Source organism: Branchiostoma belcheri, unplaced genomic scaffold, assembly GCF_001625305.1.
Source record: "Branchiostoma belcheri isolate BF01 breed outbred unplaced genomic scaffold, Haploidv18h27 scaffold100, whole genome shotgun sequence".
NCBI lineage: Eukaryota > Metazoa > Chordata > Leptocardii > Amphioxiformes > Branchiostomatidae > Branchiostoma > Branchiostoma belcheri.
The window spans coordinates 1,223,077-1,233,443 of record NW_017802381.1 but is presented as its reverse complement, the minus strand read 5'-3'; the positions used below and the strand labels follow the sequence as shown (position 1 = coordinate 1,233,443).

At 40.7% G+C, this 10,367-nt stretch overlaps 1 protein-coding gene across 1 annotated transcript; it reads right to left on the bottom strand.

Annotated features, from left to right (window-relative positions):
• Positions 1-1,816: 1,816 nt before the first annotated feature.
• On the bottom strand, positions 1,817-6,390 carry LOC109473308 (shaker-related potassium channel tsha2-like). The gene is made up of 2 exons (XM_019773183.1): positions 6,156-6,390; positions 1,817-3,138 (listed from the first exon to the last, which is right to left on the bottom strand). Exons 1-2 carry the CDS (start codon positions 6,250-6,252, stop codon positions 1,817-1,819), a joined length of 1,419 nt encoding a protein of 472 aa, XP_019628742.1. The 5' UTR covers positions 6,253-6,390.
• Positions 6,391-10,367: the final 3,977 nt, after the last annotated feature.

Here is a 10,367-nt window from a genome sequence, read left to right as displayed (position 1 = left end):
GAAATATTTACATATACTGTGTAGAAAAGGCCTTAAGCACGTGCTAGCAGCAAAGATTATTGACAAATTACAGCATTTGATTGGCGGCATATTTCATATCTCAACGACTCACTACTTGCGAAGTGGAAAAAACTGAAATCGCCGACCTACAGAAACTGGTTGCCACCTTGCCGTGAGGCCATATCCGGCAGGACTACCAGATCGAGTAAACAGCTACAAACTCTCAGACACAGAACTGTCCGATAAGAGCTCTATGGCTCTATATACTATTTGACAAAGTTTCTGAACGATACGCAAGTTCTGTAACATACTGGTTGTTGTACTGACCGAACAGGCTTTTCGTACTTTGAATTTGTATTTTCTATGTATATGTAGTGTTTGTATTGAAGTCTCAATTGATAATATTCTCAAGATTTTAAATTGTAAAAAAGTCTACAATTCAGCCATTTAGGCTGCCACCGAATTTTATACCTGTATGTCGATGTATTTGTTATTACCTTCGCCAAGAATTGACGAAGGTTATGTTTTCCTGGCCGTGTGTCTGTCTGTGTGTCTGTCTGTCTGTCTGTCAACAGCATAACTCGAGAAAGCTTAGATGGATTATCTTGATATTTGGCGGGTGGGTAGGTCTTGATGAGAGCTCGAAATGATTAGATTTTGGACCACCTAGCGGCTTGTTATGGTACTGCAGCTGAACTTCTGGTTTTGATATCTCATGATCTAGACATGTTAGGGTGACGAAATTTGCATGGTGGGTAGCTCTTGTGCTGGGGAAGAAGTGACGTGAGTTTGGGCCCCCTAGCGGCTTGCCCTGGAACTGCAGGGCTATCTGTTTGAAAATATTCAGAAAAGAATAACTCAAGAACTGGTTAACGGATCGTCATGATTTTTGGAATTCAGGTAGCTTACGTGATGCTTAATATAATTATGTGACAATTATGCAAATATGGATGTGATTTGCATAATTTATGGGGAAATTTTATAAATCAGCTGCATTCCATCATAGGACTATTGAAGCTTGTGACATTGGTAATTGAGAACGAGATAAACACAGGCACATATTGATTATGTAAATGAAGACTCAATTTGCATAATTAATGAAAAAATGTTATAATTCTGTAATGATAACTGCCTGGAATTTCATACTTGGGGTATTTGAAGGTCAACATCATTAAACATAATATAATCAAATTAGGGCCTCATTTGCATAATTTATGAGGAAATGCTAGAATGGCATTGTATGTTAATATAAGACTGTCTTTTGGTTGAGAATATGATAAACTGATATAATTTATGAAAATTAGGATGCTATTTGCACAATCAGGGGGAATGATCTATAATTTGTCAGCCATAAAGATTAACATCATTCAATGGCGAAGGTATGAGATCGGGGAACTCTAGTTTGTTTATGTGAATAATAAACCAGTCATCATCATCATCATCATTAAGACATGTACGTTATCATGTAATAAGCCATGTTCCATACATATACATGGCTTATGAAATAGTATAATGTTATTTTCGATACATAGAACTTGTAGGTATCACTGTAGACGTGAGAGTAGATATGTAGTAATGAAGACTTTGCCATGGATTGTACCCGTTACAATTGTTGTGCAATAAAGATTGACTTGACTTGTCTTAAAAACAGCTATGTTATAAGCAGACTTCATCTAAATTCACTCTTTTTAGCATTGCTACATTTCAAGTAACCAAGGTGACCTATTATATTAATATAGTACGTACTCATGCTATCCAACCAGCTATTCCCATTTTGGCCTCCGGTCAGCTTATTTAAAAAAGCTTTCTTGTTTACCTAATGATACCCCGAACCGTTTATCAAACTCCTTGGTGTCTTCCGCTTTATTCTCTCCATGTCTGACCTCAGCCGTTCCTCCAAGATCTCCTCTGATATAACGTTCTTTGACATTTCGTTATTTTTGTTAAAGTTAGCGACAATGGCGGGGCTTGGAAGCGCCAAGGTCAGGATACCGGAAACGACACAAACGCTGCCGACTATTTTCCCCGCCGTGGTGAGTGGGAAGTGGTCTCCGTACCCAACGGTTGTCATGGTGATGATGACCCACCAGAACGTGTCCGGAATACTCTGCCAGTTGGTCTCCGGTTGTTCCATCTCTGCAAAGTAGACACAGCTGCCAAACAAGGTCATTGCAATCATGATGAGGAATATCAGAAGTGCAAACGGCCCGATGCTGTCGACCATCGACTTCCCCAGCACACGCAGCCCCTTCACGTGGCGGGAAAGTTTGAAGATCCGGACAATCCGGAAAAGTCGTAGCAGTCGAACGAAGGTCACGGAACTAGATGGTTTTGAAGAATCATGATAGGCTGCAACGACCATGATGACGTCAACGAAATAAGGTGCGATGGCAAGAAAGTCAAATATGTTCAGCGGATCCTTCAAGAATTTGCCCTTGTTGGGGCATGCAAAGAAACGGATGATGAGCTCCAAACAAAACCAAATGATACACGCTGTTTCTGCTTGGAAGAGCGGCCGGGTGTAGAGCAGCCGCAAGTGGTCTGCATTCGTACTGTTGGGCAGGGACTCTGGAGCAGACTGCCGAAATTCTGGAAGAGTTTCTACGCAGAATACGGCAATGGAGATGAAAATAAGCATGGCAGAAATCATCCCAACAAACTTTGCCCCTAAAGAACTGTCAGGAAAGTCGCAGAGTAACCAGATCGCCCGCTGCCCGCCATGTTTCGGCATCTGCACGTCTGTCTCCTCATGCTCGCTGTAGTAGTCATTCTCCAGGCACTGTTTGATGACGTCACGTTCTATGTCAAAAAACTTCATTTCCAAGTAGAAGATTTCGACAGGCACGTTTTTAGGTCGAATAAGTCTGTTTTCGTCGTGTTCAGATCTCTTTTGTCCTCTCTGGTAGAAACCAAAGATAGCTTCGAAACTAGGTCTGTGGCGATCGAAGAAATATTCATCCGTTTCTGGGCAGTAGAATCTTTGCCTTCTTGCAGGGTCTCCTAAGAGCGTGTTGGGGTGCTGATGTAAAGTGCTCTCCGAGATTCTAAAAATCATACCACTGACATTGAGTCGAATGTGACGGTCTGCTCTATAGACTGTTTTGTACTCGTCGTGTGTTGCTTTAGACAGAAGTAGAGCTACATAATAGAGAAGATGTCGTTAGTGAATTATCAATATGCACTTTTCATTATAATATATTTGTATGGATACAATGCAATGCAAAATAAATCAATGCAAAATAAATCAATCAATGCAAATGTGTACGTCATAAATAAGACACACGTCGTCACTTTTAAATTCATGTGAAGAAATACTAAGATCTAAGGAAATATCACATGTTTTAGTTATTAAAGAAGTTTATTGCAAATTCGTGCCCGGAGGCTAATTGCAACTCATAAACATACAACAATATTGAAACAGATTATACAACAACTAATATCTACATAATGAAAAAAAATTAGTTGAATGAAACAATACTTATTTCTAAACCTATGTCTGAAGGGTTTGACTTCTCTTTTGTAAACCGTGGAAGACGTAATGTCCCACCTTTTCTAAAATTTGTGGGTTTTGGGAAGTTAACAGAAGAAAAGTTTTTTCTTTGTCTGTAAGTTTGGATAAATTGGGATAAATTGTAGAAGTTAGAATATTCAGCTCATTTCGAGCGTTTTCATAAAACGAACAATTGAAGACAACAAACCTTTTCGTATACATATAGTTACTTATATGGAAGGAAATGTGTTTTTATAAGAAATGCGTCCTACTTTCAGGGATTGCACAGCATCAAGGCAAGACACCAAGCCTCGCGAACAAGGCAGGTATCTTACGGACTATCCCGAGTCGCTAAGCACTATTGGAGGGTGAGAGATAACACACTCTGCACATGTCATTCTGGGGTCGCGGGGGTATTTGGGGTTTTGGAGTATTATTGATTACTAGCAAAAAAACAAAACAAAAAACAAATAATAGAATTCGGCGGTCTCATTCCTCCATAAAATGTTTTGTGCTTTTGTTAATATTATGCATAGTGATGACAGCCTGTAAGTGGCTTACATTTACAATCTTGCTCATTTGAAACATTTTAATGCAAAATATTCACATGGCCCCTACCTAGTTACATGCAACACGTGAAATCCTTATCATTTGGCATGGACAAGATATGATATTGTTGGCTGTATGAAAACTAGATATTAATTTTCAGGTTTCATACACAGGAGTTGCACGATCTCATACCTTCGCCAAATAATGTTAATCGTTCAAACTGACTAATTATACGTTTTTATGATTATGCAAATTCAAAGGAGCCTCATTAGCATGAATTATATCAGTTTATATTCTCCACCCAATGGCAGTCTTATCTTAGGAAATAAGGCTATTCTAGCATTTCCTCGTAAATTATCCAAATGAGGTCCTGATCTGAATAAATTATATTTAGTTATGTTCACTGAACTTCCAAATATGGCAGGTATTAAATTCTCAGCAGTTACCACTATAAGATTGTAACAATTTGCCATCAATTTTGCAAATTAAGTCTTCATTTAAACAATCAATATCTGCCGATGTTCCCATTGTTCATAATACATAAGTCACAAGTTTCATAGCCCTAATATCGAACACAGCAGATTTATAGAATTTCCTCATTAATTAACCTAATTTGCATAATTGTAATTTAATTATGTCAATCATCACTAAAGAGACATACCTACATACCAAAAATCACGACGATCCGTCAACCGGTTTTTCAGTTATCCTCTCTTGAAGATTTTAAAACAAACCGTTCTGCAGTTCCAAAACAAGCTGCTAGGAGGGCCTAAACTCATGTGACTTCTTCCCGATCAGAAGAGCTGCCTACCATCCAAAATTCATGACCCAAGCATGTCCAGATCGCGAGATATCAAAAGCAGAGGTTCCGCTGCAGTACCATAACAAGCCGCTAGGTGGTCCAAAATCTAATCATTTCCAGGTCTCACCAAGACCTACCCACATACTAAGTATCAAGATAATCCATTTAAGCCTTCTCAAGTTATCGTGTCTACAGACACACAGACACACACGAACGCCTCTGAAAACATAACCTTCTTGGCGAAGGTAAAAATTGTTACCTTCGCCAAGAAGGTTATGTTTTCGTTGGCGTTCGTGTGTCTGTCTGTGTGTGTGTGTGTGTGTGTGTGTGTGTGTGTGTGTGTGTGTGTGTGTTTGAACACGATAACTCAAGAAGGCTAAGATGGATTGTCTTTTTATTTGGTAGGTGGGTAGGTCTTGATGAAACCTGGAACTGATTAGATTTTGGACCCCCTGGCGGCTTGTCAATGTATTGCAGCTGAACTTCCGGGTTTCATATCTCGTGATCTGGACATGGTAGGGTCACTAAAGTTGGATGGTAGGTAGCTCTTTGGCTGGGGAAGAAGTGACATGGTTTGGACCCCTAGCTGCTTGTTCTGGAACTGCAGAAGCATTCGTTAAAAATATTCGAAGGAGGATAACTCAAGAACCGATTGACGGATCATTATGATTTTTGGTATGTGGGTAACTTAAAGAATGCTTGACCTATGAAAGTGATAGTTTTGCAAATCAGCAGCTAATTAGCATAATTAATGAGGAAATGCTATAAATCTGCTACCTTCTATGATATGATTATTCAAACGTGTGGCATGTGTAATTGTGAAGGACATTGGCAGGTAGTGTTTATGCAAATGAATGCATAATTTGCATGATTAATGCGAATCAACATTCGTCAAGGCCTAAGGGTAACACCATTTGGCGAAGGTATAAGATCGTGGCACTCTAGTTGACTCATGCGGCTGATGCTCTCCGAAATAGTGGGGAAAAGCCCCGGATGTTTGCGTGTACAAAAACCACAGTAACGAAGCCTTGCCATCATTGTTAGAATCTTACACCTTCCTTGACAATAGCTATAAGACCAGAATATCTACATTCTTAATGTCTAATGAAGCATGTCGTAGCATGTCTTAACTTAATGTATTCTCTGAGAACTGTTTCGTTAAAAAAACGATTTTAATTTGGTAAGTTGTCATAATTATGTGACGCGTTTACTCAAATCAATGTGAACTGTCAATATTAAGAACCCTATGAGTCTGTGACCCCTGAGGACTCCCCGATTCCGCGGGAATATCTACTAGTATGTAGTTAGCTTCACCTGTATCGTCAGCTGAGTCTCCCTGTTCATTCAACCTGGTATCATCGTGCTCGAAGTCAGGGGGACGTCGTGGCCGCTCCATGTTCCGCGGGGCCATGTACTAGTACATCACGGCTGTCAACAAATGTGAGCGTTTCTGGGATACAAATTACCGTCCGCTGTGTTCGGCGGCACCCAGGGAGGGTTCATGAAAGAAGAACAAACTCCATCCACAAGTCGCCTGGAAGAGCCTGGAACAGGGGAAAGAAAACTCGACACTGGTCTGGTCCCCAACTGGTGGGTGATTATAGTTTTTTTTTACCGGAACAACGTATAGATTGTTCCCTAATGTCAGCTGCTGCCAAAAATGACCCGCCCACGACAAATACCGATCCGTCCCTGACAGTATTACAGAGACCACGACCGTGCTCACAATTGACCTTTGGTTTCTTTGTAACACGGTGGGAAGCTCCAGTCGGGTTAGTTGTTATGATACCATCCATGTGAGCTCGCTAGGATCTCGTTGTTTCCAACACCCCTGGAACAATTGGTATATGCCACAGGTGTTGTCTGTGTGACACTGCAGCTGGACTGTTCTTGCAAGTGAATATTGATCTTTACCCAAACAGTGGCATGTAATAATAGCCATTTGGATTGACAAAAGTGGAAGAACCTGTCTCCTCAAGTTGTTATCTCAAAGGGTTAAAGATTTTAAACCACCGGAAAGTTTGGACCAAGCTTCGTTCACAATTCTAAAGGAAGTCAAAACTAAACTAAAAACTAAAGTAAAGTTTAAAGTCTTTCAAATGATGATCAAAATGTTGTTCGTTGCTTAGTAAAGTAGCGCTTTGTATTACAAAATGGACGCTGTAAATTGACCTGACACAATAATACGATCAGTCTCTGTAGCTGTGCAGCCGGTATAATTGCCTTTTGACGTAGTTCAGCAGCTTTGCAGGTTCAATGAACGATGTGCCACACCTACATGTATAACCTTTGTATACCTCGCCGCAAGCGTTGTTTAGTGAGGATGTCCTTATGTATTTATGTTCTCTGCGATAGTTCGTGAAAAGCACGGATTTTGAATACTATTGGCTATGTTGTGAAAGACTCATCACTCACTCACTCTCACTCACTCACTCACTCACTCACTCTCTCACTCACTCACTCACTCACTCACTCACTCACTCACTCACTCTCTCTCTCTCTCTCCCATAGCTTAGTCAGCCGTCGGGGCAGCATGCTGACTCATCAGTCCTGTATAAATTATCAGTTTTGTATGAATTATCAGTTCTCTATGAATCATCATCAGTTCTGCATGAATAGTCATTTCTGTATGAATCATAAGGCCTGTATAAGTTCTTTATGAATTATCGGATCTGTATGAATTATCAGTTCTCTATAAATTATCAGTTCTGTATGAATTTCCAGTTCCACATGAATGATCGATTCTGTATTAATTATCAATTCCTTATGAATTTATCAGTTCTGTGTAAATAATCAGTTCTGTATGAATTATTAGTTCTGTATAAATTATCAGTTCGGTATGGATTGTCAGTTATGTATAAATATAAGTTCGGTATGAAATGTCAGTTCCGTATGAATATCAATTATGTATGAATTATCAGCTTTGTATGAATGATCAGTTCTGTATGGATTATCAGCCCTGTATAGAAATATCAGTTTCGTCTGACTTATCAGTTCTGAATAAATCATCAGTTGTGTATTAATTCCATATAAAGTTCCATATAAATGATCAGCTCTGGATGGAACTGATAAATATTCACATGAAGCTCCATCCCGCAAAATGTAAAGTCTTACACATCCTCTTCAGCAAGGTACCGTATATAACTCCTCCCCTCTCAGTAAATGGCATTGAACTGTAACAGGTGCAGGGAATGAAGATCTTGGGCGTTTCTCCGGGCCAACTTGCGATGGAACTCTCACGTCGACTCAATTTGCTGTAAATCCAGCCAGCGCTTGTTCCTTCTCAGTAAACTAAAACACTTTGAATTCACGTCTTCTTAGAAGACCTCGTCACAGTCTGTGTCCTAAATACGCCCAGTTCTCGAGTACGCTGTCTGGCACTCTTATCGAGAAGGTTGAACGGAGAGCAGTACGCATCATAAGGCCACAGCATGTAAATTTTATGGATGACATCATCCGCAGACGCTAAATCTGATGCGATCCAAAATCAGGCGAAAATTGGGGAAGGTGAAGGAAGATGAATCCGACGTGCAGTCTGAATCGTCGACAAGGTACCGCCTGAGACGACGCCACGACTTGGCACTTTTCCGTCACTTCTGGTACTGGTGCAGCGAGACTTTTTCACGTCTTCCGACGAGGGAGGGGCGCGGGCGAGTTCCGGCGAGCTTGACCTGGAAGTGCTAGAATGTCGACGTGTTGAGGAGACCCTTTGTCGAGACGGGCCATGCGGTTTTCCAAAGATGTCGTCCAAGGTCTTGTCGACACATTGCGCCAAATCCTCGTCCTCGCGCAGATACTTCACCTTGGGCGGCTTTTCTTCTTCACTGACCTCGGACCACACACCCTGCTGGTTTCCTCCTGTTTTCTTAGCGATCGTCGTGCCCTGTCGATGCGCCGACTATCCGAGTCGGTGTCCGAGGCCAGCGAGCGAGTCAGGCCGCATTTTCCTTAGCCTGGTATCTAGTCTTACGTGATTGGGGGTATTGGGGTGTTCGGGCAGGTTGTGCCTTCGGGGGCTCTAATAGCTTCCCCCGCCCAGTGCAACAGGCCGTCCCGGTAGGAGAGTTACGCTAATAAGAGACAGTATGCTTGGGGATTTGGTTTCCCCCAACACGATGTTCGTAGCCTGGTATCCAGTCTGATCGTGGTCGAGGCCGTAAGAGCTCTGTCCCGCCCGCCTCACATAGGTTTACCGGTGTGTATTTCACGAGAGATTAATTAGCCCTCCACGAAACCAAACCACGGATTATCAGTTCTGTGTGGATTATCAGTTTATAAGACGGAAACATAAAGGAAATTTTTATATATAATATGTTTTTGCTAATGCTATCGACCCAATTGCCAACAACAGTTGTTTCTCACCAACAAACAATAATATGACATATTATCTGTATTTGAAATGCTTTCAGAAGATAACAAGAGGATAATAAGAATGATTCAAGTGTAAGATAAGATAAGATTTCTAATCAATTCATATTTACACGTAATACAGACATGCACCAACTTCTGTTATGCGATGAACCGACCTTGTAACACCCACTTAGTACACGTACATTGTACATTACTTGCTATCTATGGCAGCATTCTATATATATCCAACGCTTTAGTTAAGTAAATTATGTTATATCCGACTCTACCAACTAATGTACGCTGTAGTGTATAGTTCATGTATCATACCATTTATACTATAGTAGTTACTTAAAATAGCCTAATGTCTAGTCTGTAGTTAAGTAGAACTCCTGTATGTTACCATGATGGTAGCCATGTTCCATATATATATTACATCAGCTTTATGAAATGGTATAGTGATAGTTTTGATAACTAGAACTTACAAGCATTACTGTAAACGTTAGAGTAGATATAAGCTAGATATGTAGTAACTCTGAAGACCTTGCCACACATCGTACCTGTCACAATTGTTGTGCAATGAAGTTTGACTTGACAAGTTGTAACAGAGTCATAAAACGGTTACGTCGATGAAATTTAGACATCCAGGTAGAACCAGATATTGCGCACAACCCATATGTACGGTCTTTGAAAGTTATAGTTACAGTTCTCTATGCTCCATTTGTGAATCGCACGTGTTGAACGGAACTGAGAAATATCCCATTAATGTGCGTTGACCTTGCAAATACGAATATAATTTCGTGTGTGTTGTTGTAGAGTCGCTTTTTATTTAGCCAAAACTGAATTAAGTGTTTATTTATCATTAAGGTCACACGTAAAATTCTCCCTCCCCCTCTGGGGTCCCCATGTACAGATATTTCTGTAGTGAAGATATTGTCTTTTTCGGATCATCCTTCTTGTTTTCCGGTTCTCCATACAGCATGTAGTGCCTTGGAGTCACCCACAGCCTCCCTTTTGCCTTATCGATGTCGCCGTCACCAACCCATGTGTACTCCAAGAGCTCTGGGTGATGTTTTTCATTTTTCTTGTCTATTTTTGAGTCCTTGTTTTGAGTCGCGATGACGTTTTTGGACATCTCCCAGGCCTTGTTAAAGTTTGTGACGATGACGGGACTGGGGA

What these genes read in the sequence shown, in the direction of transcription:
- LOC109473308 (XM_019773183.1), bottom strand. Translation starts at nt 6,252, where the DNA reads ATGGCCCCGCGGAACATGGAGCGGCCACGACGTCCCCCTGACTTCGAG. An exon ending in AGACTCAGCTGACGATACAG is followed by an intron (nt 3,139 to 6,155) that starts GTGAAGCTAACT and finishes TCTATTATGTAG; the next exon opens with CTCTACTTCTGTCTAAAGCA.